The sequence below is a fragment of the Camelus dromedarius genome, chromosome 2 (assembly GCF_036321535.1).
Source record: "Camelus dromedarius isolate mCamDro1 chromosome 2, mCamDro1.pat, whole genome shotgun sequence".
NCBI lineage: Eukaryota > Metazoa > Chordata > Mammalia > Artiodactyla > Camelidae > Camelus > Camelus dromedarius.
In genome coordinates, this window is record NC_087437.1 from 83,646,927 (window position 1) to 83,674,522 (window position 27,596).

The window sequence follows — 27,596 nt, forward strand, 5'->3', positions numbered from 1 at the left end:
CTATCGCTAAAAAAATGTAATTTAGGTAGGAATCTGAGAATATGGGTAGGGCACCTTTATCTCTGAGATCAAATAAAAACTAATTTTAATTAAATCAGCATCTTCAGACAACCTGGTCTTTTTTCTCTTAACACATTCTCCCTACTCTCCCACCTAGCACAGCCATCATTTTTTTAGTTTCACAGGAAACAGCTGATTCTATAATTGAATTTTTTCATAAGACAGTACTATTTTGATAAGCTGACTCAGCTTAATTCAATGAAAAGTGTATTTGCCTGTTTTTGCAGATTATGGCAACAGTACACCTTAGCTGTGTTTACATTTTTATGTTACTGTATCAAGGACCCGGATTGACACACAATTCATATATGCTCCTGTGCTAGTTTGGTTTATATCCTCTTTGGTGTATGCAATGGCATACCTGTCTCTTGGAAGGTTTGGAAAACAGCTCAGCATGTTCATGTAACTTATTTTTATGAGTGAAACATAAAAATTCTTAAATTTGCAAAATGCACCAATATCAGACAGTCAGCTAGATGTGCCTATTTTCTTGGGCTACCATATAGCTATCATAAAATTCTGCTTAAATTAAATTAATTATTATTTTTACATTTAATCTAAGGCTATAATCTTAGATCTTTTATTCAAAGCAACCGAGAATAACTAATTTCCTCAGTGCTTTGATAATTACTTTTGCAAATTTGTGAAGATGAACCAAGGGAACAGTCATGGATTTACTCCATGCTTCACTCTAGGAAAACCTTTAGAGCAAAAAACTCACTCTTGGTCTTTCCAGGGGTGATTTTTGAAAGGTAGTAGAGAAGTATATTATAGTTAGTAAAAAAAAAAAATTAGAAGAGAAAGCCTCTAAACCACCACCTACTCTGAAATATGTGGGACACAATAAAAAGAATTAAAGAAAAAAAAAAAGACAAATCAAGACTTAGAAGATTTAAAAACACAGTATGTTTCCCCTCGCCCTCATGGATGACTCTCGTCTCACCATAGTCACACCTCATAAGAATTCACTACATGAGATCGTTGGTCTTTTCTGAAAAGAATTCTGACAACATCAGATATCACCAGTTAAACAATTATAGAATAAAGCAACACTATGACCCACAGAGCTGAATATAATTATCTAAAAAACAAATATCCATGTCAATTTGAATGCTACTTGATCACAAAACATGAAAGAAAGAAAGGTCAATTACTTCTTTTTCATCTACCATCAGACTCTAAATATATCATTAAGGAAGCCACAACTGAGCAAATTCCTTTGCGTTAAGTCCTTGAACACTTCTGAAATACTGTTGTACAAAGTTACACATCCATGCTGAGTTATTTACCATTGTGTAGTGATAATCTGCAGTGGGTTTGATTTGCAGCTTATTCAGAGAAGAACTATGAAGAGTGATTTTAAAATCCAGGTTGGAAGCATAAACTAAAGGTGTGTGCCCGTAGTCTGAACAGGAGACTGCAGTTTGTGAAGTGATGTTTGGAGAATCAGAAGAGAGGGTGGTAGAGAGGATATCAGAAATGCTGAGGCACAAAACACAGGTGCTTATAGTACGTTCATACATGAAATCCTTTCTCCTGTATGTGCATCATGTGTAAACGTAAAGTCTGTATACTGCTGACTATTCGTCTCTGGTGTCCAATGAGTATGACTCCAATTCTTCTAATGTCACTGTGAGATTGAGGGAGAGAGAGAGAGAGGGAGGGAGGGAGAGAGAGAGAGAGAGAGAGAGTGAATGTGAACATTTAGGTCTGGTAAGTACATAGAGAGGAAATGAACATTTAGATATGGTAGCTCTGCCCCATGTTAGACTTGCTTGAAGAATTTGCCAAAAATTGTATATCTGCTAAAATGAGAGTTTAAGTAGGAATATAAATGAACATCAGGAGTCTTAACATGTTTCTTTTCCCTAGTGCCAGAGAGTGCATCAAATCAACCTCAAATTTAAGGGTACAAAGAATTCAGGTACCAATGTAATGTTCAGAAATTTCATAAGCCTAATGGTTATATAATCCATATAATTATACAAATTTTCAACAGAATTAGCAAAATAGCATGTAGGATAGAAAGTATAATGTGGACTTCATTTGTATTCTCATGGTCTTTTAATAATCTGAAAAAAATTCCATTGTATTACGTTGAACAATATGAATTGCCATTACTATTTCAAAACAATGGCAATTTCACATAGCTCAATCTACTAGTTTTAGTACCTATCCTTTAAGCATATGCTGAGCATTTTCACTGCACCTAAGGCAAAGGATAATCTTTGAGGCAGTGTAAAAATGCCCAGCCATTACAATATAGAGAAAAAGCTCTGGTAGGACATGGTTATACTGTATTATCACAATGATTACATTTGATGAAGGTAATAGTAATTCATTTAGTCTACATGACTCATAAATAATTTGCCAGGGTAAAACTATGTTGATGTAAGGTCTACAACGTGAACAAGAGTAATATGCATTTTAGAAAGCATTTAAAATTTTTAAAATAGCTATCTGAGTTAAATATATTATTTCAAAGGAAAATAGTTAAAAGTGTAATGTCCAATTTTCACTAAAATGATCATGAGAAATGGTGAGGAAAGATGTGGAAATACCATACTAGTGTTAGGAAAGTTAGTTTAACCATGATGTTCTTGATACAGTATTTGAATTTATAATCTCCTGAGTGGAGCATCTAAGTATAATAATAAATCTGGTATCACCTACTCGATGCTCATTCTTGAAATCAGGTCAAAAGTCGTAAACCCTGCTGCCATGAAATTATTCTTATATTGCCCCATCTTTATAGAATCCAGCCAGTCACCAACTGTCACAAACAAAGGATATTCGGGAACTTCGCCAGGGGACTCTGGCATTCTACAAGGGAAAAACAAACAAACAAACAAACAGACAGACAAAAACCCGTGGAGACCATTTAAAAGCCAGATACTGCAAAAAATACCCAACTTTATTTTTCAATTTTACAATATTCTTATACCCAAGTTTTTCATCCTCCATGGAAAATTAGAGATTTAAAATTTTTCCATCATATTCAAATCAGCCATTTTTATCTGGTCAGTTTCACTTGTCAGTTTCTTTTGTCTTTTCCTGCTTTTTGCCATGACTGGGTTTTTATACTTGATGTATCTTGAGAAAACTCACATCTTGCTAACTTCTCTTTACTTTTTTCTCTGGCATGAAATTGTGTTTTAAAACTTGAGGAACAGCCCAAAAGAAAGTAACTAGCCACACATAGGCTATTCACTCTTAAACTTTCCAACCTGCCACCAAATCCACACTGTTTTGTCTTTTTCACAATTGCTGATAGCCCCTTCTCTTTTTTACGGTGAATTCATTGATTAAACTTCCATTTATTTGTTTTCAAACATTCAACGAAAATATTATTCTTTACTAAAAAGTAATTTCTGCTGTCAGAGAGCTCAATTGCATGAATCAGATGTACATACATCCTAGCATAGGGTAATACAGCCTAAAGCATAGATATTAAGTACAAAAGCATAGATATAAAGTACAAAACTAAAGCAAAATCAGTGGAAGTCTGGGTTAGTAGGAAAAAAGAAACCCAGCACCGATGGGTCTTTTAAGTGATACAGAAATCTGTATTTCTGTTCCTAAGATCTGATGCAAAGGGCATTCCAGCTGGGGATATTTTTTTAGTTTTAATATAAAAATTATATCAAGGTATTATTTTGAAGAGGCTAGTGAATTTTGTGTACAAAAAGAGTTTTATATAAGCTAAAGCCAGAATAAAAGTGGAAATAACCTCAGAAATTATAGTAAAATATTTATTATCCCTCTAGGGTAATAAATATATCATTTAAAAATTATTAGGTCTAGAGTTTATATTAAATAGTAAATCAATAGCAATTTTTTTAACGTTTGGTGTTTGAGTCAATCAGTATTTTCTAAGTAATGAAAAATTTCCCATTAGAAGTAAACCACTGAATTATTTTTATATTGAATATTGAAGGTTAATCCAATTTTCATTTACTTTGCTTTTAATATTTTACAAAGTTAAAGGATGACGGAATCCACAGAGGCTTAACTAGAGCCAGAGTTTTCAGCAATAATATTTGGAATATTTCATCTAAATAGTTTTACCATTCATATTTGAACTATTTCAACTTTAACTACAAACTAATAACATACGACCACATATGATTAAACCACATGAAATAAGAATTTCTCTACTGTGAAGCAGAATGGCATATGCATGCTATATAAACCTGGTATTGCTCTGTTAAGACTACATGGGAGTGGGAGTTAGGTTCTTGGGTGAAAATTGAAATTCTCTAACAATCAAAATTACCTTAAAAGTCCTTTAAATTACCATTAAATCACGTGGACCTGGGTTTTTAGAAGCATAAAAGCCAGAGATGTACTGCACAGCCATATAAATTGTGCACTGTGATTCCCAAAGACCCTAAAATGCCCCTAGGGATTGTTCAAGACACAGTCCCTACTAAAGACCTGAAACTAGTTTCTTTGGTTTTCCTTTGACTGCTACATTGACTTCCCTTTTTCTAAACTATTTTCTAGTTGAAGGTGGGTGGAGGGGTGAAGGATGACAAGGAAATCCAGGGGTTTTCGCTCTTTCTATATAATTGAAATTTGCATAAACTAAATGCATGTGTCTTGTGATCACACCTCAGTCCCTACTGAGTCTGATTACCTTTCACAGAGACTTGTGTCCTTTTTACTACTACTCTATTCTGTAACCATATTCTCTATTTTGGAGGCTGTTAAGCCACATTCTGTTTTCCTGTACTATAAGTTGCAATGCTATTTGATCATGGACTATTTCATTCTAATTAATATCAGAATGATTTATAATTTGACCCTAAACAAAGTTTAGTTATGTTCAAAGATTGAAAAGCTATCATAGCATCTACCAGTAAACACTGTAATTATTGCTATATTTCTTTGTTTCCTAGAGGTTTATACTAATAAGTATTATCAAATAAATACAAGTTCGTATATAAATACAAAATAATAAAGGTCTCCATGGCAAATAGAGTTAAACAGGGTTTTTAATTGTGGCATCTCTTAGAGTCTTCACTATTCTAATATGCAGTATGAATATGTAGGAGGATTCAGAATAGCTTCTGCACTATTTTCCCAAATTATCTGACCAGTTTCTATGGAACATACTTTAGGAAAGACTGCGGTAGTAAGTTCACTGACCAAGTTTAAGTATCAAAATGATCAGGGTATCCTTACTGCTTATAAACATAAACAAAACCACACACGTTAGAAAACTGAATGTCCTATTTCAAAACAATGTGACTCTCATATCTTTTAATTACTTGTCAGAGAAATTTGTTGAAACTGAACAAAATTAAAAGCATGTGTCTAAGTGACTTTCTCTTCATCCTCCTAGGCCATTCTTGATGCACAGACAGTCAGATGACTTCCACTTCTCTCTCCTGAGATAACTCTGGAATAATTCTTGAGCTTTCACAATTTCATATGATCGGTGAGTGGAAATGTAATTTGCTAATTTTATGTCTTTAGTATAGAAAGGTCATGGAAGGACATTCTGTACACCAAATGACTTAAAATGGCCTATTTCTCTGTTGAAAAGCATCTACTGTCTGCTCCCACAATGTTTCAATACCATAATTTCCTTTCTCTCCACACATCTTTAGTAACCTAGTTACTCTTTGGCCTTTATACGACTGCATTGGCAGCTGATTTAGTAAGGTCAGGGTCCCCTGATTGTTCACAGCCTCTGGGAAATAACTTTTCTTTCCCCTTATAACGAAGTTGAAAAATGCTGCTATCTTCTGGCTTTGAGGGCTGGGCACCATCACCCGCACATGAATTCTCTGGAATATTACCTAACAAACAATAAATGCCCTTTCTTATCAACCACATACAATGATAAATTCAGTCTGCTATTTGCTGAGCATGTAGAAATTTCTGCTGTTGGATGATTAGTGGGAGCTGCCCACCTGAGAAATGTCTTTACAGCAAAACCTGTAACTCACATAAAAAGTACATATTGTAGAACAGAAGGTCAAATGTCTACTACTTTCCTCAGAAAAATAAGAAGGGGGTAGAATTAAGACATTCGAGGTATAAATTATAGTCCATTTAGATTGGAGAAAGGGCTGAGCTATAGCTAGAATAGGTCATACTATAGTTTCAGGTGCAATAAATACATAATCCCAATATATCTAACATGTAAAAATGAACCGCATGGATAGGGCCAGGAAGTGTTTATTCTAGTGAGCCCTTTGAGTTCACAATCGTACCAGTCTTTTACTTTAGAGAGCTCTTAGGTTGCCAGTAGGTATCAAAACTCCTGGTAAAAAGCAGGAGGGTTTTTACTCTCCTAAGTTTTCCAAGTTTCATACCCATCATGTAAATATAAAAGTAATAGACATATTAATAATGATTCAAGAAAGGTTATGTTTTGAGAAACACTATTCCAAGGTAGGATCTCGCTTTAATATGAAACTATTACATGCTTAAAGGCTATTCTCCCCTCACCACTCTAATGTAACTTCTTTCTTCCTAGCTCTGACATTTATATATGGTGAGCAGAACTGCGCAGATTCTATTTTGTATTGCCTTTATTTCACATATGTATATTTGCCATGTTTCAATGGTCTTCATAACTAATACTCAAATGAGCACATAATATTCTCTATGTTGATGCTTAGTAATTTGTTAATTCCCTGAAGTCAGACTCTTAGATTCCTATTAGCCTTATTTTATAACAGATGATTATGCAATATTAGAGTATGTATCTTTTTGCTTCATTTGAATTACTTCTTTGGGAAAAATCCATAAGACAGAATAATTTTTTTTTAAAGAGTAAGTTAAAACTCCCTGATGGCAGGAAGCATACCTCACATGTCTCTCTAATTTTCTGTAGGCTTTAGCACAATGCTGAAAGTATTTACAGGAATTCATTAAATAAGTAACGATTTAGACTTGACTATTCTCTACTGAAAAGTCTGGTCCATGACATAATCACCTATTAATGATGAATGATATCTTTTCATTTAACTCATTAAATGGAAGAGTATGTGCCTACTGATGTAATGGTCCATCTGTTAATGAATATGCTGTTTATTTAACTGCTTCCTTGTATCGTGGAAGTGTTTGCTTATCTCTGTTTAGGTTTCGGAGTGGAGGAAGAGGCAGGTATAGGTGAGTGAGGCAGCACAGGGCTAAGGGACCCAGAACCACACAGCACAACTGCAACACTCACCTTATTCAATATCACTGTTTTAAAATGAATTTCTCTTCTCATGACTAGGGGACTATACTTCACATTATTTAGTTAATCCATAAAACAATCTAATACCACATACTACTTACCTAACCTTTGAAGGGAGAATTTATTTAATCAAATCAAAAAGAAAACATTGCCCTCCCTACAATTATGCCTAATTGTCAACTTGAACACAAGTCAAATTAATGAAATAAATTAGACAGTCTTTAAAAAATTTGAAGTGTAATTTTTCATGAGATGCTATAAAATCCTAAGAGCAGAGAACTATCCATAAATCTTGTGACTATTTCATGGCTGTGGGCAATATCTCTTTGTTCCAAACAATCTGACTCTTCACTGTGCTAAATTGGGAGCATGATTTATTTTTTTGTCAGTCTTTTATTTTCACTAAGTCTTCAGGTTATTTTTTTTTATTGCTATGATTATTTAACTCTCATAAGAAGGCTGATAATTGGTAAAAAAAAAAGTATGAAGGAATGAAATTCAAAGGAAATTTTAAAATTAAAGATGTGTTTAAATATTATAGGGCTAGACACAGGGTAGGAATAATACTGTTTACATAGTTCCCATAGTCTGAGTAGAGTACTTAGCACAAGGTCACTATAGTAAGAGTAATAGATCACTGAACCTCAAGGAAAGCCTATTTCAGTGGGTAAATAATTCAGGGGCAGAAATAGATTTCATATCACATGCCAACTACAATTCATTGGCAGTGGTTATCAAAATGTGGTCTTGAAAAGAAGGAGTGTTGTGATGATTAGTAACTTCTACTATAACAAGACAAAGAAGCAAAAAAAAAAAAAAAAAAAAAGCATACATTGCCAACACTGCAAAAATTCAATCTAAAAAAATGCCTGAGGATGTAATTCTGGAACTATGTTGCTGCCATATTTTCCTCATTTCTTTATTTTGTTGTAGTTACTACTTTCTTTTTTCAATTAATGCTCTCCAAGTGGCTGAGCATTGTGGAAGGATGTTGGGGGGATACGCAGATTATGTGTTTGCTTCGTATTTCCATGAATACTCATTCTCTCCATCCTTCTGTTTGCTTAGTGGAACATAAAATAACAGGCTGTGCCCTACCACAAGTTCTTTTTAGGATTTTAATATACTCCATCTATGCAGTCTGATAAGACCAGAGAAAATCTAGTTGGAGATGTAAAAATGTATCCTCTTTTCTTATAATCATATTCCTGAAACAGTGCTATACTGGAAAAATCTTGTAATTTTGGATGATTGTATACTGTGTAGTGGAAAGAACAAGGGTTTTGCAATTGGTGGACCGCATTCAAATTCCTGATCTAGGAATTACTTGCTGTGTACCCTTGGGAAATTTATCCCTTTGGTCTCCATTTCCTTATACGAGGGATGGAGATAATAACAGTGAGGATTAAATGGCATGACAGCTAAAAGTGCCTAGTACAGTGAGTGGCACAAAGGAGGCTCCTAACAAAATGCAGGAATGGTTACTGTTGATACTATTTATTAGAATTTGTATCAGTGTTAGTTTTGGTATTATCATTAGTATTATGATATTGTGGCAACAGTTCATATGAACTGAATTTAGATTTTCTAATGGGCAGAAATTTCACACTTCCTGATGAGTAACATTCTGTCTTCCACAAAGCTTTGCTTATCACTCAATTACAACACTGGTTTTGGCCAGCCAGTTATTTCTCTGTCATAAAAAACAACATTAAAAGTGCTAGTTACAAAATTTAAACAGAACAAGTTGTCCATGACTTAGTTTATAGAGATAAACAATTTAGCAAGTGCTGATTATGTACCGCCAAGGCAGCGCTGAGCAAGAACTTCGAAAAATCAGGAGAAAAATTTATATCAAATTGTTGAAAGTTGGTGCCCTCATAAGACAGCATTATAGGTGCTTTATTAACTGGAGGGAGGCAGGTAGCATCATTTAGTCTTACGATGTTTACCCACAGTTCTCTAAAGAGGAGGTTCTTAATTACGACACTGGTTTGAGCCTTTCCCTTCTTCATGATTCACATATTACAGGAATCCAGTACTAAGGAAGTGGTGGCTCCAGTTCCTAGAGCTCAAATATTAAAAGATCCCTAACTGTGGTCCAGTAGGTAGCGAGAATATTCCTATGTGCCTTGGCCTGGGCAGAATATGATTTCTGGGGCAGGTGACGATCATGGACTGGTCCATCTGGTCAGTTGCTGCTCATCTCTGAATGCTACCTTTTAGCTGATATTGTCAAGGAGCCTATAATCTGTAAAATTCTTATCAGTGATGAGCTGCGGATCTGAAACAGGAACTGGAGGAAAGAGCTATTTCCCTAGTACCTGGTAGCAGTCTCCAGAACCGCACTGGCCAGCTGACTTCAACTAGTGTACTCAGTAGGCAGCAGCATATGGAGGAACCAGGGGTTGGGGCTGAACAGGCTGGAGGGAGAATGTGTAGGACAATGTGGGTGGGTGGGGACGGTGGGGCTGGGTGAAGGAACATCCCTCCAGTCATCAACCCACTTTGTGCTATTAAACTCCTGGGCCCCAGATGTAACTCTGGCCTCCACGGCAATATCCTTGACTTGCGGCTGACAGTAACTCTTAAGATTGATCCTGAGGGTCAGGGGAGAGGCAGCAAGAGGTGTTTCAAAGAGCACGGCCAGGCACTGCTCCTGACGCCATTCCCCACGTGGCCTTGGTCTCGAGCTGGGCTTTTCCCCAAGGGCTGTGCGTCATTTTGACAGCTACAGATACTTCTTTGAAGGGAGGTTATAAGGCCTCATTGTACTGTGAATGAAAGTGAAGGTAGTTTGAAATTCATTCACGAAAAGATGACTGTCTATATGACTAAGGTAATTTCACAAACTACTTTTTACAATCAATTGGATTTACGGTTGTGCTTATTAATATCACTACATTCACGTATACATTCAAACACTTTCTTGAGTGGGAGAGAAAGCTAGAAGGCTGGGAACTTCACAGAGCTCTGAACACTCCCATGGGAGTGCGTCAGGCACAAGACCGTCGGCATTGTTTGAAGTGGTTACTCCAAATAATAAAACTCTTCTCTGACCGACAATTTTTTTCTATTAGGTGTTCTGTCTTTTGAAAGAAAAATTACAGATGTAAGGTTTATGAAATTTCCAATATGCTAGTATAAATCTAGTAAGCTGTGGGTTTCTCAGCCTTCCTCCTCCCTGAGTCATCTTAATTTCCTCCCCTCTTCCTACTTTGTCAAGAGAACAGATAAAAGCTTATCAGGTGCATTCCTGAGAAAAAGCAATTAGAGTGGAATAAAAGCCATGGGGACCTAGTGAGTGAGAGTTATGTCAGTAGAGAAGCATGAGAGAACCCTGGGAGTCTGGGGATAGTAGAGAAAAGGCGGGTATAGAAGAAGTTAATAAGAGTTGCTGTGGATTATACACGCTTAGACTCCTTTACCTGCTTGAGAGACACCTGAGAGGAAGCACCGCAGCCCTACACGCTGTCATGTTTCCTCAGCCCAGCATCGCTCTGGGGCAGACCACTGGGCTTTGGGATTTGGGGGATGGAGAGGCAACATCACGGTTTTGTAAGCATAAAACAAACCAGGCATTCTGTCGCCAACATTGCCATCCTTCAGTCCTCCACCTCTCTTCTGCCTAAACAGTCTCAGTTCTCTGGGGTCAGGGTGGGTGGGTGGCACTGGGGAGAGGGGGTAGACAAGGAGGGTACATAAGGGGAACCCAAACAAGAATGCTGACAGAGGTTCAGGGATGATACCCTTAGAACTCTTGCTCCTTTTGCTTCTCAAACAAAAGTATATTAAGGGCAAAGGCGGTGGCACATATGTCTCTGCCAGAAACAAGGACAGCACATCAGTCCTCAAAACTTCCATTTGGTCTCCCTGAGATTAAACTTCAGAATTGAATCAAACTGCCAGCTTTATATAAATCACCCAACCACTGGCCCATGTGTGGCAGTGCCAGCCCGGAGCCTGACTTTCTCTGGCCTGTTCCCATTAAACCAAAACTTCTGGCCCTCAGACCCACACCCTCATATTGACTTTACCTCTGGATCATTTTGACTTTTTGGCATGTCCTCATTTTAGATTCTTCATCATTATTTTCCAAATACGATGAATATTCATTATCTTGAAAAAGCAGGGAAGAAATGGTTTTATCTGTTTTTCTTTGAAAAGAAGGCTCTTACCTGCCTGCTTCTACAGCCATGGAACAGTCAGAGAGCTCCGTGGACGGGCACTGGCTGTGGAGTCCGTTAACCCTATACCATGAGAGGCCCAGATTAAATGATTTCACACTCGCTCCGGAATTCCTGTCTACTAGCTCTTTCTCCCCAACATTAGAGCATGCATGTCTCCAATAAAACCTATGAAAACAAAACCCCCAAAATATTTTCTCTAATTCCTTCTCTTTCTCTTCAGAGACAGGTTTCTTGAGAAAACAATATGGAGCTTGGCACTTCGTACTGCTCCTCTCTCTGCCCTCAGATTCAGTCCCTCTCCCACCCCTGCACTGAGCTGTCTCACACAGCTTTATTGGAAATGCCCTTGCAAAGGCTGCTTGTGAACACCTAAACACACAATTGCTAAATCCAGTGGACACACTTCGTTTTTATCTTACTGGAGCTTTGTGGCACCTTGGACATTACACTCCTTAAAACTGCCTCCTTTTCTGGCTTCTAGAATACCTCTCCTTTTCTGCTTTCCTCACTCCCCGTCTGCCTCTTCTTTCTCAGTCTCCTTTGGGGACACCTCTTCATTTCTTAAATCCTGATGTTCCAGAGGGTTGAATTCTTTTCCTGTGTCTCTGCATTCTGTATATTCTCTCTGGGTTTTCTTAACCATGCTTAAAGCTTCAGGTACAATCAATACGCTGATGTTGGTCAAATCTACATCTCTAGCCCAGATCTTTTTACCCGAGTTAAACCAATGTAAATATAAGGGCCTCTTGGATAACTTCTCTTAGATGCCCTTCAGGAATCTTCAACTCAGCAGGCTTGAAATGGTCTCGTTTCTATTGCAAAAACTTGTCCTTCTCCCTCTCTGACTTAGTGGTAATACCATCAACCTGCTTGTCGAAGAAAAGAACCTGACAAATGTCTTATTCTTTTCTCTCTTTCTCCCTCCAAGTTCAATCAGTGACCAAGACACATTCGTTTTTCCTTGCCTAACAATAAGTCCATTCTCTTATCTCCTGACTCCAAACTTACTCTCATTTCGTACGTCAGGCCCTGGCCTTCCCAAGCTTGGATTGTGGAGACATATAACTGTCTCTGTGTCCAGTCTTGTTCCTTGTTTTGCACTTGGACTTTAAATCAGCCCTGGAGTGATCCTTCAGAAATGCAAACGTGATCATGACATTCTCTTGCTTAAAATGCTCCCATGGCTGCCCATTGCTTTTATGATAAAATCCAAAGTGCTTCCCCTCTCCCCCCACTGCCTCCCACCGTCACAGCTTCCCGTGGTGGACTGCTTCAGGGAAGACGGACCGGAGTAATAGTTTAATCTCTAGCTATTTCATGCTTGGCTTCACTTTACTGAGGCTGCCAATTAGTGATTTAGAGGTGAACTCTCATGTGCTCCGCTGTGAACTGAGGCCAGCTTCAAGTAGTCCTTGAAGAGCCTTTGGCCTTTTTATCACTAAAAACCTGCACTGGACTGAACTTGTGACCTAAAGTTGAACATCTGTATCTCCTATTGGCCATCCCCTGAGTCGGGAAAGTGAGCTTTGAAAAATGCTTTGGTTATTTTAAGTCCAATTTGGCCTAAATTAAGAAATATATTTTCGACTTAATAATATTTTAAATGTAATACGTTCAGACATAGATGGTAGTGTTTTTTTCTTCTACTCTCCCTCCTCTTATAATTGCTTTTCAGAGAGAGGTGAGTAGATCTTCTCAACTCTACTGACTTTTATAAAATGGTGGGTGAGTGCCTTCATTTTCTTGTCTTGTCATCTGTCTTTTTCTGGTTTTAGCAATGGAAAGTAACAACAGCTGAGTGTGATCAGATCAGCAGGAAACATCCTTGCTCCCGGCTGATTCACAAATTGCCCCTGTCTTGCTTGCCATTTCAAATAGAGGGATGGAATATGGAATGGACAAGAAAATTAAAGGGGCTGCAGGCATACAAATTCTACTTATAAAGGTAAGGGAGGATCAGTAAATAAAGAAAAGAATTATAAACACCATAGACTCACATAGGAAAAAATATTTAAAAAGTGATTCAGAAAGATTAGATATGGAGAAGAGAAAAGGGGAACCTGTTTTCTTATGAAAAAAATCATTTAAAAATGTTAATAAATTGCTTTTCAGTTGATAAATAAATATGGTTTATACACACTATTCTAAAAGGTCAACCACTAGACGGTTATCAAAGCAGACTTTGTCCTCTTTACCTGTTAGTCTTGTCTGCAGCCTGAAAGAAATTATGATTGTCAAGGGGAAAAAAATCAACATTATGCATCTTACACAAGGATGTCCTCTACCAAGGTGTGAAGGGCACTGGGATTGCGGATCAGTTTGTCAAGGAAGCTGACAATGTCAGTAAATTTTGGTCTGTGGTTTCTCTCCTTCTGCCAGCAATGGAGCATCAGCTGGTGTAGAGATGCCGGGCAGCCCATGGGAGCTGGAAGTCTGTAACCTTCTTCAATGGACAGAATGACCTAAATGCAAACATACACAGGTTATTCTCTTACCTTGGGGGAAAAATAACACATAGGCTAAGTTTTAATTCCTTTTATACAGGAAGTGGAAGCCAAAACATTGGTAAACATGAAAACTACTTGCGAGTACACGTGGTCCAGACAAGGATAAATACAAAAGTTGTGAACAAGAATTGCAAATATGTTCGTACCATCTGATCACCCAGGTTTTTTAACCTTGTGATATACGGATGGGAGGTTAAGTTTCATCACAATGTCCCAAAATAGTTTTTGTGGGATTTACCTGGAATCTCTCAAAACCCAATTAGGACATCAGAAAGCCAGACTAAGATCGATGCATTTAGTGAAAACCACGTGTGACAAATGTTTTAAGCAAAATTGTACTTCTGCTGAAGCACTGAATTCCTGAATCATTTTTCATCCTTTTATAACAATGTCAGGGTGTATTCTTTTGCAGCCATCATTTCTTCTTTCTTCTTTATTGCCTATTTAACTCCTCTTCACTTACTTCTGGCTTTCCCTTAGTCTGACACTGATATGATTACGAAGTCCTTTTATAACTTCTAAGGTCACTTATCTTTGAAATGCTATCAGTGCCTAGCTTAAGGCCACAGAGCAACAGGACATTTGGCCTGAGTATCCTCTGGGCCAGCACTCTCCAGTGGAACTTTCTGTGAGGACAGAAATGTTCTCTCTGTCCAACATGATGGTAAGTTTGCACTTGTGGCAACTGAGCACTTGAAATGTGGCTAGTAAGACTGAGGAACTGAATTTTTAGTTTTAGTCAATTTTAATTAATTCACATTAACTTTTAAATAGCCACATGCAGCTACTCTATGGGACAGTGCAGCTCTAGGGAAAGGAATTTCTATAAGTTAAGAGTAACAACAAGATGATATTATTATTATTATTATTATTAGTAGTAGTAGTAGTAGTAGTAGTAGTAGTACTTAGGAAATCACATACAAAATAAGGCAAGATATTTATCTATTTATCTGTTTACTATATGACCCACCGGGAGTTTCCTAACAATGCAATAAAATCGGTTTGGAATTTATGTAGCTTATTTATAAATAAAGTGTTCAAAGGTGTTCATGTGACTCTTTATTTTTATATCACCTCTGGAAAAAAGACAAAGGAAAGGGTTTATTTCCCCCATTTTTGATGTGGGAATATTGAGGGACATACTAACATTTAAAGAGAGGCACAATTCAACCTCCCCTCTTCCCTGTGTCAACAACAGAAATACAAAAGTGCAAGTGTAAATATTGTTAGCAGCACTCTCTTTTTTGTAAAACCATCTATATACACTTCCTATAATTTTTAAAAAACATACCTCATTTTAATTTCTCTTTTAATGCACACTATTTGACATGACTCAAAAATATCCATAATTAATGCTAGAGGCAATTTGTTAAAAGGAGCAATAAAACACCTTCAGGAACTTAACTGCTAAGCTTTCATTTTTTCAGTAACCAGGAATTTCTCATAATCCCATCAGTGTCTTTGTGACCAGAACACTTTCCCCTGTCAGGATACTAGCTTTTTTCTGTTCACTTTATTTCCCATTATTGGATAGGATTTTTTCTTACCTGTTTTCTGAGTACTTTTGCTACCAACTAGGCTTAGATTTTAAGACATTTTACAATACATTTTAGTAAAACAGGATGTGTGTAAAAATGCTTGTAATGTATCAAAACTACTATGGATAGTGAGAAAAATAGAATAGAACTCCATTAGAGAAAGACTTTAAAATCCCACCCCAGGAGAGCTCTCTAGTCAATTCACCAGAGTTACCTAATTATAAGTGCACAGAATAAGACAGATGACAAGTGAAGCTGCAGTCTGAGAAAAAAAATTAGCTGCCTTTATTGAGTGTCATGTGCTAAGTGCTTTGCATATTCTTCTTAATTTACTGCTTAAAATAACTCAATATGGTGGTTATTATTACCCCTACTCTTAAATGAGAAAATTTAGACTCAGAGAGGTTAGGAAACTTGCCTAAATTCACACAGCATAGGTGGCAGAGCTGAAGTTTGAACTTAGTTTCTTTTAGCTTCCAAACTTTCCCTCTGGCCATTCCCCAGAAATGCTTTTCAGTTCTCATGATAACATCTTCCTCTCCAATCTCATATCAACTGACCTGATTTTAGGACTGATGATTACCATTTTATGTTTCTTATACATCTGCTAACTGGACTTCAGTGTTTTTATTTGGATCCTAAATTTTGTATTCTGGGTAAATCAAAAACATATTTACTTCATAGTTTGTAAAATGTAATCTCTGGCTGAACAGGGTCATTTCTGAATGCTTCTGAGTCTTGTACACATTTCTATTATGGAATCTATTACTGTATTGTAATTTTCACCTGCTTCCCTCTAAGGCTAAACATACTTGAAAGCAGGAATTACGTCTCTATATTTTGCATTCTCATCCTTTATGTGTGGTTCCTGACACATTAATAAATGTTATTGACCAAAACTAAAGCTGTTAGAAGAAATTTTGGGATTTGTCTTGATAGAGGAGTGGATTCTTAGAAAATCTAGAGTCTCAAGCTACCCAGAATGGATTGAAAGCACAAGCATGTCAGCATTTGGGGTACCTCTGAAGGAAACACTAACAAAAAAATTGGTGCATCAAGCAGCATTGTCCAAAATGATCTCATGACTTCTCTCTGGTTTGCTTGGACAATGAACCAGGTGAGACTGGGCCTTGCTCTTCCTTAAGAGAGAGGCACTTGACCCAAACTCCGCTTCCTGTAAGACTGGTGGCTTCTTCCTCCTGTCCAAAGGGTTTACTGTTTCCCATTGGCCCCAAGGTCCTTAGCTGCTGGGGAGCTGACTTTCCTAGACAACTCCTGTAAACAGTTGACACCCAAATCCAGACTGCTTGGTGCCAAGCAGGCTGTTTATTCTTTTTTGGCAAAAAAGGTTGCTCTCATGATTGCCCTGTAAGAAGAGAGAGTGACAAGGAAGTGTGGTCCTTCGCCTGGAACCTTTATCCATAATGTGTTCAGCATGTCTGGTCCCAGCATGCTTTTCTGTGGGGACAGTGAGAGGCTCAGGGACTCCTGACATTTCTTCTTGCTGACCTCTGGTTTTGCGAGTTCTTTATCTCGCAACTTTGTGAAATTTGTCCCGAGCCCTGGTACATGACAGAGGTCAAACATGAAGGTCCCACCTTATAGGACAAAAGTAATAACAACAATAATAGCAGTGGCAATAATAATACTGGGAGCTCTTGGATACTTCTAGGTGCCATTTCTAAATGATTCACATGTGTCAACTCTGCTAATCCCCAGAATAATACTATGAGGTGGGTACTGTTGTTACCTCCACTTTACAGACAAGGTTTACATAGAGAGGTTTAACTTGCTGAATGTTACACACCTAAAATTTCTGGCTTCAGAGAAGAGATTTAAGCAATATGATTCACAAAAATGGTTAAAAGACACAACATCTTTCTAATGGGTTTTTAATTTATTCATCCAAATACAAAAATATTAATCACTTAAAGTGTACTATTGAGCATCCTATGTATAAGCGATAACATAATGGGTAGGAAATACCTCTGTCTTTAGGAAACAGATAATCTGGTGAAGGTGACCAAGGAGTCTGAATATGGTTAAGTGCCATCTAGCACAGGGAGTCATGGGAGCATGTCGGAGGAGTACCTAACCCAGCCTTGGGAAGGCTTCTCAGAGGAGATGAACTGAATGTGTAAGGTAACAGGGTCAACTAGACAGGTCCAAGAGAGGAGATGTGACCTGATCAGGGGATGAGAGTAGATTCATGCGACTAGAATAGAGTCTTCAAACAGAGAAATGGTGAGATTTGAGACTAGAACGTTAAGTAAGCACTGTATTTCTTGAGATCATGAATGATTTTGCATGCTATAAACAGACTTTATGCAAAAGGGACAAGGGTTTTAGCAAGTAAAGACAGTAGGTTTGCCTTTTGGAAGCTCACTCTGGAGCCCTGCAACATGAAGAGTGCACTGGAGGGCGTGGGAGGCCAGGAAGAAGGCCGACAGTGATCCAGGCCAGAGGTGAGGAGGGCCTGGTGGAAGCAGTGCTATGGGGTACCAGTAGACTGATCTGACAGGGATGCGGGCTTGGGTGACATTATATGGAAGTAGAGGGAGAAGAATGACTTCTAGATTTTTGGGTCAGTCAACTCGTAAAAATAGAAGACAAAGGAGGAAAAGCAATTTAGGGGCTGGAGTGACCATGAATAAAGCTTTCTATGAGCTTTCTGGTTTCAGATTCAAGGAACATTATATAACTTCGAGAGCTTATTATACACCAATTTCCAGGCTAGGTGTTTTAACACAGCTCACCTCATTTAGGTCTCAAATGCCTAAGTGAGTGTGGTTTTACATAGTCTGTAGGTAAGAAAACTGAAGCTGAAACTGATGAGATTAACTCAATATCACAGCTTACAATTCCACAAAGGACAGACTAATATTATCACCTTGGTAGCCCCTCAGTCATGACGGTGGTAGAGAACAGTCTGTCCAGAGTCTTGAGTCATCCCTCCAGAATCAGACCTTGAGCCTCTTTATACACATACACACTGCGGGCTTTCACTCTCACCTGCCAGCTGGTGACTTTCATACATGCAACCCTCGCTCAGCTTTCTTTCCAGATCTCTATGTCTATCACCCTTAGGACATACCAACTTCATAAAGTTGCAAGTGCAAAGTCATACATGTGCCGTGATTCATTTTGTTCAGAACTAACCCTGTTCCTCCTGTGCCATGTGTCTTTTGAAGAGGGTACCACTCTTCAAGTCGTAGGTTAGGGAGTTGCTTGCCCTCTGCCTTCCGTGATGGTCAAAATTAACTGAAGACACGTTGATTCCACCACCTTTACATATTTTAAATCTGCCCCACTTTTAATCCTCTCTCCAAAGAATTTATGTTTCATTCTGATCACTGCAACAGCCCCCTAACTAGTCCCTTTGTCTCCCCCTTTCCACCCTCAGTCGTCTCCCACAGTGCAGCCAAAGCAATCCTGTGGAAGTGGAGCTGTGCTCGTGTTCCTCCCACGTCTGAAATTCAGCAGTGGCTCACCATGCCCCTGGCTCTCAGCCCTCGCCTCTGGCCGTGTCCGCTTCCCCTCTGCTTTGGCTGCTACAAAACACTTGCAGTCTCTCAGCTGGGCCAGCCAAGCTCCTCCAGAGCAGGGACTGTTTCTTTTTTGCATACGTTCCCAGCATCTAAAACAATGCCTTGTCAAGTTCAAAGAGTAAGCTCCCATTGTCAAATATGTGATCTATGAAAACAGTATATTAACATTTATCTTCATAAACAAGCCTTTTGTGAGAAGTTTTGCTTCATAGGTATTTTCTTATTCCTTAGTTAAGGACTGACAGGGAGCAGGAGCATATGGGGCGCTTTGTCTAAAAGACTAATTGAGGTTTGTTGTTTTAGGATATGAAGGGGTGATAATTAACTCGAGAGAATTTTGTTAACAGCTTGGTTTTATGATAGTTCTAGGCTGTCAACCTTTGGAGAAGAGTTATACAAGGTTATACCCTTATTTGAAAATGTAAGAAGATTAAAATAAAGTGAAAAAATATGAAAATGACTGCAGTGATAACTTCCATGCACAGGAAGAAGGAATTAGATTCTGCCAGAAATTATTATCTAAAACCTGGCTGGTTATTCTAAGCAGACCATACTGGTTCTTTGTCATTGACACTGCAATTTTTAGCAGCCCAGAATCAACACAAGGCTCTGCTGGGGCACGTAGCTGACTGCTCTGCTCTTGCTGAATCTGATGAGTTTTCCAATTGTGTTGACGGTTTCTGAATCGAAGCAGGCAGTGTGGACCTTTTATTAAACTAGACAAACAAGGAGTAGACAGTCAATACGAGGACACTGAGATATCCCTGAATGATACCCCTGAACAAGGGCTGCTTGGGTTGGGCAGGGAATCACACTTTTATGTTATAAGGCTGCTAAATATCTCCCAAAGAGAAGAGCATTGAATTTACTTATTCATACTTGCTTTTAAAAGAAACTATCTCAAAATTTTAGCAAGGACTGAAATGTACACTAGTACATGGAATACGAAATGATTTCATTTTTATCTTCCCTCTCTTCATCGTGGCTTTATGGAAAACCTATAATTTCAGGTTGAAGGGGGATGGTGAAGGGTCCCCCAAGGGTCCCAGTCTATCCTTACTTTTTGTGATAATGAATACTTATAGATATCAGCATGCTTAAATTTATAAAACAGTAATACTCAAAACACTGGCAATGTATTTTCTGATATTCAGTATAAAGGTTGTGCCTACATAGGCACAAGGAAAAAAAGAAAAAAAGAAAGGAAAGAAGTGGTTCTAAGAAAAAATCATTTATAATCTTATACCTATTTTCTTAGTCAATATTTTTCAACATACAGAATTTATAATTCAGTACAAATAATCAAGACCCAAATGAAATTCAGTATACATTAAGAAAAAGGGGGATAGGGTGGTAAAAGAACATACAGACAGAAAACAATTTTTCATAGGCTAATTTATAATTTATAAATCATTAGGGCTTGGAAACCTAAGATTTCCTTTCTAACTTTAAGACAAAGAATTTCTTAAAGCCCTATACTTAAGACAGTTCTCCAACCTCATTTTTTTGGAAGTCACAATAGAATGTCAAGGACTAATAAAAATGGAGAGGGCTTGTCTTTGGTAGCTTACCATCTTTCAGACAGTTGAATTAGTAGACAAAATGGGGAAAAATATGCAGTGTAGGACTCTCCTAGGTTAAAAGGTTGCTGATGATAAGATTTATGGTTTGGGAAATCTTTAGCCCTAATAGCTGAAAGCCTTGAGATGATTAACACTCTCTGTGCAACTACGCTTCAGTGTGTAAGTCATGGAGAGAGCATTAGTGAAGGAATCACCTGAACTGCATCTGAGCCCTGAACTGTCACTAACAAGCTCCGTTCTTGGATGAGTCTCTGTCTCCTCATTAAGGAAAGAAAAGAAACGGAAATGGGATTCAGTGCTTGCCGTAGTACCTTTCAGCTCAAGAAGCGATGTTTCTGGAGTCAGTGAAACTGAAGACTTAATCTGCGGGAACTCTGGTAACATCTCTTGATCTCAAAGTTCTGTCACCTCCAGATCTAGATCTGGCCTCCTTTGAAAGGACTGTTTGCCACAGAGCTCCAAGCACAGGGAGACAAAAGTCCAGGTGGGGTCAGAGGATATCGTGGTAAACTGAGGCCAGGAAGGTTTGGGGAGCCATGATATTCATTACTATGCCAGTTCTCCTCCAACAAAGTATACTTTTTGGGAATATAAAGACATATTCCATGTTCTTAAAACTCAGGCCCATTTCTGCAAGTACTCTCTGTGAAAAAACTAAATATTTCTTCACTGGTGCATCATTTCCATTATAGAAAGATAATAGGCAACTTAAATACTGTATTTCCTGGGTCCATTAAAAGTATCTGAAAACTATGGAAAATCGTTTGAGTACAAAGGAAAGGGGGATTTTAAAGTACCCTCTTTGTAAAAATGCTTTAAACAGAATACAAGTTATAAAAGTTGTAAGAGCAAAAGATTCTATATATACATTTCTTCCAAACAGAAACTGAAAGTATAATTAATTTTCTATGAAAATGTTGCTGACATGTCTACATTTCCTAGTTTTGTGGTCATTTAGTTAAAAAAAAATTTCCGTTGAAAATTACACTGTTGTGATAGCATATTGGCTATTGGTTAACTCTAGTTGGAACTTTACTATTTGAATTATTTACAATGGCGATTGATTGACTCTCGGAATATCTTGGGTATTGCTCTTGTCTCTGTAACAGACATGCATCATGCTGGCGTGACTAGCACGTATTTAATTAAAATGTTGCTCTTGCCTATAGACCAATGGTAGGAATTATCGAAAAACTGAGAAAAAGAAGGCCATTTTGAAAATTGCTTTGGTAGAAACATATTCAAACAAGCGCAAAAATTCCCTCCGTAAAGTGGAAGGTTGAAATAATGGGAATGCGCCGTTAGCAATTTACTGTATCTTACACAGATCATTACACAAGGACCATCACATAATAAAGTGGAGTTTGGAAAATCTAATCAGAGACAAAAATTGGAAATGACTGGACTCTCTAAGTCATAAAATCATACAGCATTTGTAGGTAAGTGGATTCTACACATCCACATTCTTGGCTGAAATACTGACCTATAACTGAGAAATAAGAAATATGGTAAAAGGTGATTTTCTTCCTTCTCAAATTTTGAAAAGAGGGATCAATTCAGATAAGGTCGAAAGGTTATTTCCAACCACATCATCTATAAAAAAAAGTCTTAAAGCTGAACTGTAATTTTTTTCTTCAGGTAAGCTTCAGAGAGCAATCTAAAGCAAAACTCATTATTATATTAAAAACTTTTGAAAAGTAAAGAGAAAAAAAATACAAAAACACTGAGGCAGCACTATGTTTCCTAGTAAACCTCAAATGAGATGTTCACTGACAGAGGTTCTCTTTTTGGGAAACTGAACTCAGTAGCATATGCTTAAATGATACCATACCCAGGAGGCATTTGGGCTTCAAATTGCTTCAAGGTGAATTGTTTGTTTGTTCTTTTTTCTTTTTCTTTTTAACGGCAACATGTCAGGGAAACAACAAAACAAACAAAGCCCCAGACGCCAGTTTTGCGTTCACCTCATTAGTTCAAGTTAAGTCGCCTCTCATTTACATGGTGCTAGTTTTCCCCCAAATATTAGCTCTGTGGGGACTTGGTTATCTGATGTTGCCTGCTGTTCATGTTTTGCTTGCATTTTCTTCTGTTAAGCACATTATACAGTGTAAGTGTTGGAAGGACGGCAGTGCCCTTGGTGTCATCCTTGGAGCCAGCGTAGCTCCTAGCATTACAATGCACTCCTATTATGCAGTAAACAACAATTATTTTGAACTTGGATGAAAATAATATAAAAACACTACCTTGCAATATCTTTAAAAAAATGCTAGAAAATAGCAAGGAGCTGTATGTCTTCAGTGTGCCTGTGACGGGTTCCTGGTAATCAGCTAAATATACTGATGATTAGGATTTTATTTTAAGCTACTGCCTTAAATATTTTTAAGAAATATAACAAATACAGTGCATTTTATAAATTTTTAACATCAAAACAAAACATATTGCAGAGAAGAGTTATAGTTCCACACAACAAGGAGTCAATCCACATTCTTTTGCTAATAGGATATGCTGAAAAAGCTTCTCTTTTCAAAAGCAGAAGTAGCATACTCCTCTGAAAATTAGACTTCTATGTATAGCTTAGAGGGGAGAAGCACACACTTTGGAGTAAGCAAGGGGGCTTCAACTTTGGTTTTACCATTAACCAGCTAATAACATTGGGTAAGTTGCTTAAACTTTCTAGAAAGCCTCTTATCTATAAATGGGAGTAATAATAGTTTCTATCTCAAAGAATTATTTTAAAGATTAAATGAGCCAATAATCTAAAATACTTGGCTCATAATAAACTTAGAAATTGTAAGCTATGATTATTACCATTTATAATCATAATTAAGTGTCTTCTATGTACCAGTTGCTTTATATGTATTATCTCTGATTCTTTCAAATCCTGCAGTTGAGTATTTTGAAGCCCATAATAGATAGTATCTCAAAAAGCTTAAAACACTTATTTAAGATTACATGACCAGTAAATTGCAGAGCTGGGATTTCAATCCAAATGTTTTTAGCTCTAAAGCAGTGGCTCTTAACTGGGAGTGATTTTTGTATCTCACCTCTGACTGGGGAAGGTTTGGGAACAGTTTTGGTTGTCATGACTGGGAGGCTGTTACTGTCATCTAGTGGGTAGAGACCAGGGATGTGTTAAACATCCTACAACACGCAGGACAAGCCTCCCCCTACCCCAGTAAAGAATTATTTGGCTCAATAATAGTTCTGAGGTTGCGAAACCCCTCTTTAAAGCTTTCAGGATCTTTCCAATACACTTGCTGCTTCATGAGAATATAATGATGAACAGCGTTAATATTTTGGTGCCATTTGATATTGTAATAAATAAAGCTGCTCTTGGAAACAATGTACAGAAAAGAATAATAGTTTATCTCTGGCAGCACAACTGATTTCCTTTGGGGACTTTCTCCCTCACTCTATGTGCTTATGGGGGATATTGGCAGTCACAGTGCTCCTTCCACCTCCTAATGCACAGGCTGGTATCTTAACCTTTCTCTGTCAATCACAGTATCCATTTTCAGGCGTGATTTTGGTTCAGCGTTGGCTAGCAGAGCCAGCCAGTCTTCTCTGGGATGGGTGTATGAACTTTCACAGGGAGAAGGCCCCATTCTACTGAGATTGCTAAGCCAAAATGCTGAGTTCTGTACTATAAAGATGAATAAAGCAAAGAAGAAAACTTCTGCAATTGCAGAAAATGAGGTCAATGGACCCACTGCTTGGAAAGCACTGAAGTCCTGCATGACCCCTGAGATACGGCACTGCCTAACCACCTTCTCACAAATCAAAAAAAAAAAAAATTTATTTGTTGTTAAGTTAGTTTCAGTTGAGTTTCGTTCATTCATAAGCAAAGGAATCTTGAATAATAAAGTATGCGTGCCTTTAAGGGCAACTATTAAAAACAGCCATGTTGCAGTCACACGATGTTTTCTATAAGAAAAAGAAAAAGAAGGCCTGAGGTCTACCCCTGAGAGGATACATTCTACCTGGGGGCAGGGGCAAGACTTAGACAAAAGGCAGAACTTCACCTCCTCACCTACATTGAGGGCTCCCTGAGAGTGAGGGCTGGGATTTCTCCTTCTCCATCTCCACCCCCATGCCCAGTGACTGGCACGTGTGTTATCAGTAACTGCTGAATGGCCTTTTATAGACTAGTCCTCTGCACTCTATTTTTTCTCATTCTCTAATGTATATTATCACCTATCTTTGGGAAACTCATTATATTATTCACCAAAATGGATTCTGCAAACTCAGAATTGTTCATTGTAATAAAATATGTCACAGTCTGCAGAATGGAGGGACCACTTCATAAACACTATATGGAATGTCCTAAACTCATTTAAAATCTTAAAGCATGTTAACATTCCATATTTAACTATATCCATAAATTAAACTCACCAAAATGTAATAAAAATATAAAACAGTAACATAGAACATACTTGAAATTTTGTCTAAAAATTACTTTCATTATTTAAAATACACTTTGGTTGCAAAAAGTCAAACACAAGACTGTACTTTGAATGAACAAATGAGAAATGCAGGACAAATAGAAAATAACCAGTATTTGGAGAAGGCAGCTCAGAAAGTTTTGATTAAGCTATTTGTGCTTCCAAACAGAAATTCTGGTTACAGGATCTGTCACAGATATGCTGACTTCCAATGTGTTAAGCTAAACAGAATTCCAACTCTCTTTACTGCAGCAGCAAAAAATATTCACAAGATAGATGAAAGATTTTAGCTCTTACTGCTTTCTTCTCCTCTTGTATTGATCTGAGGACCTCAAGGGTTTGGCTTCCCCTCACCGCCCCCCCCCCCGAACTTTTTGTTCTCCTCCAATTTTCAGATTCTTGCTTGCATATTCTTTGGTAGCCACTCAAAGACCATGAAAATAACCAGCCTAGCCCTTAACCGGTCCTTGAAAAACAACTAAAGCTCTGGGTGGAGGGAGCATTCAGCCTTGTGCTGCGGGCACTGGAAAATCTTGAACAAAAGAGAATGGGCTTAACCTCAGATGTCTATTCCTGGCTGCAAGCAACTTCTGATTCCAGGTACAGTCTTTATGGCCAAGTGAGGTTTAATACACAGAACGGCTCTCTAAATGATCATCTTGGATGCAGATCATCAATGTACATGGACAGAATGGCTGGGTAAACAATTGGATGAGAGCCAGGAAGGGAAGGGGTGACTACAGGGTGTGGATGACTCTAGGCAACAATTAAGAACAATGTACAAGGGGTCTGTGTCGGGAACTACATATTTGGGCTTTTTCTCTCAGAGGTTGCTCTCCTAGAAATTCTGTCTTGTGGCCTGGTACCTTCACCTGCACCTGCTCTGCTCCATGGGAGCTCTGTTGAATTCTTGCACCTCCACAGAGGTTCAGGAAAGCCCTCAACTTCAGAGAAGAACAATCTGAGTCACTCACTTGCTGAGGCAAGAATGATAACTATTTCTCTAGAGACTATAAGTTCATAGCATGTTACTGTTAAAAGGAATATTAAAACATCATTTAACCAAGTCCTTTTATTGTATTTATTGGTCATGAAACTGAGGCATTTTCATGGTTAAATTTCAGTCTACATTAATGATGGCCTTGGTTACTAGCTTGGTGGTACAATGTACCCCAGGTGGTAAGATGGTAATCCAGGGGGCAGGAAAAAGAATGGAACTTCTCTTTATGTTTATTTGTCTCATCCTACTATAAGGAAGACTATTTGTGCATGTCTAATAAGAGTAACCAGGACTTTTATGACCATGACGAAATGACTTTCATCAATGTATTTGGCAATATGCATATTTAAAACCAAACCCCTAGCATTTCTTATCCTCCTTTCTTGCTTTTTCCCCCAAAGCAGTGATCATCATGTTATATACTGTATGTATTTTGCTTATTTACTTTGTTTAAAGTCTGTTTCCCTCTCCCTAGAATTGCTGGCCCATGGACTGTAAACTCAACTACCATCCAAGAGGCAGTGATTCCGTCTTCTCCTTGTCCAAGGCTTCTTCTACAAGGTTATTACAACTGACTTCTAAGATCACTGTCAAAGCATTTATTATGTGATTCTGGGGATATCTTAGTGCTTCTCTGTGCCTCAGTTTCATAACCAAGTTCAACTCGGGTTGGACTAGATCATCTGTATGATCCCTTCAAGGTGTAACATTTGTTTTCTGTTGTATCTTTAGTTCCTGGAACAGAGAAGACCCTCAACAAATATTTTTTAATGAAAAGGAAATATATTAGTACAGTAGTACTAGCACATAGTGTGCCAAGAAATATACACATGTCAGCTGTGAAGGCTCAAAAACTTTTTCCTGCAAGGCTATGTGATTAGTAAAGTTTGGAGCCCTCTGAGTTAGGCAATTTTTAATTTTAAGTCTGTCAGGGAACTGGTCAAGACAAGGACTAAATGAGGTTCTAGTTAAGGAGGGTACTTGAACTGAGGGCTCTTCTGTGCAGTGAAGACTTTGACTCATCTGGAGGAGGACTTTTTATTCTAGAGATTTGCTTGAATGGCCTATTTTAGTCGTGTCAAAGTGAGACAGGCAGGCAAGCGTTATAGTGGGTTCAGAGTAGAACAAGAACTATGGAGACTGAAGCCAGGATTCTATTACCTTGGATAACTGGTTAAAAAAAAAAAAAAGGTGAGTTCTTTCTGGGAGAGAAGGAACACATTTCATTTCTGCTTCTGGGATTTAATCTAAAGACGAGTGTGAGAGGTAGTCACAAGTTGCCCCAAACAAGGCCCAGAGGCAGGAAGGAGCAATGAGGTCCTTCAAATAAAATTCCCTGAATAGTAAACTCTAGGCAAAAGGCCTGGATCTAAAAAGTCTAAGTGCTGGGAGTGGAGCAGAGGTTGCTGGTTACAGCACACTCTGCACTCAAAGGCGGATGCTCTGCAGGACTGAGCCACCCAGCTGTGTGTTTTGATGATGTGCTTTAAAGAGCAAGCCTGGGCAGTGTGTATGACCTTGAATCTGCTG

General features: G+C 38.0%; 1 protein-coding gene across 4 annotated transcripts in view; it reads right to left on the minus strand.

Moving 5' to 3' along the window:
- Positions 1 to 383: 383 nt before the first annotated feature.
- EPHA6 (EPH receptor A6) overlaps positions 384 to 27,596 on the minus strand; it is a 730,500-nt gene continuing 703,287 nt past the window's right edge. For all 4 annotated transcript variants that reach the window (XM_064496237.1, XM_064496232.1, XM_031457432.2 and 1 more), the window contains 4 exons: positions 13,717 to 13,910; positions 11,437 to 11,508; positions 2,734 to 2,883; positions 384 to 1,690 (listed from right to left, as the gene is read on the minus strand). In XM_064496237.1, coding sequence (XP_064352307.1) covers positions 1,576 to 1,690; positions 2,734 to 2,883; positions 11,437 to 11,508; positions 13,717 to 13,910 — 531 coding nt within the window. In that variant the 3' untranslated portion in view covers positions 384 to 1,575. The remainder of the gene's footprint in view (positions 1,691 to 2,733; positions 2,884 to 11,436; positions 11,509 to 13,716; positions 13,911 to 27,596) is intronic.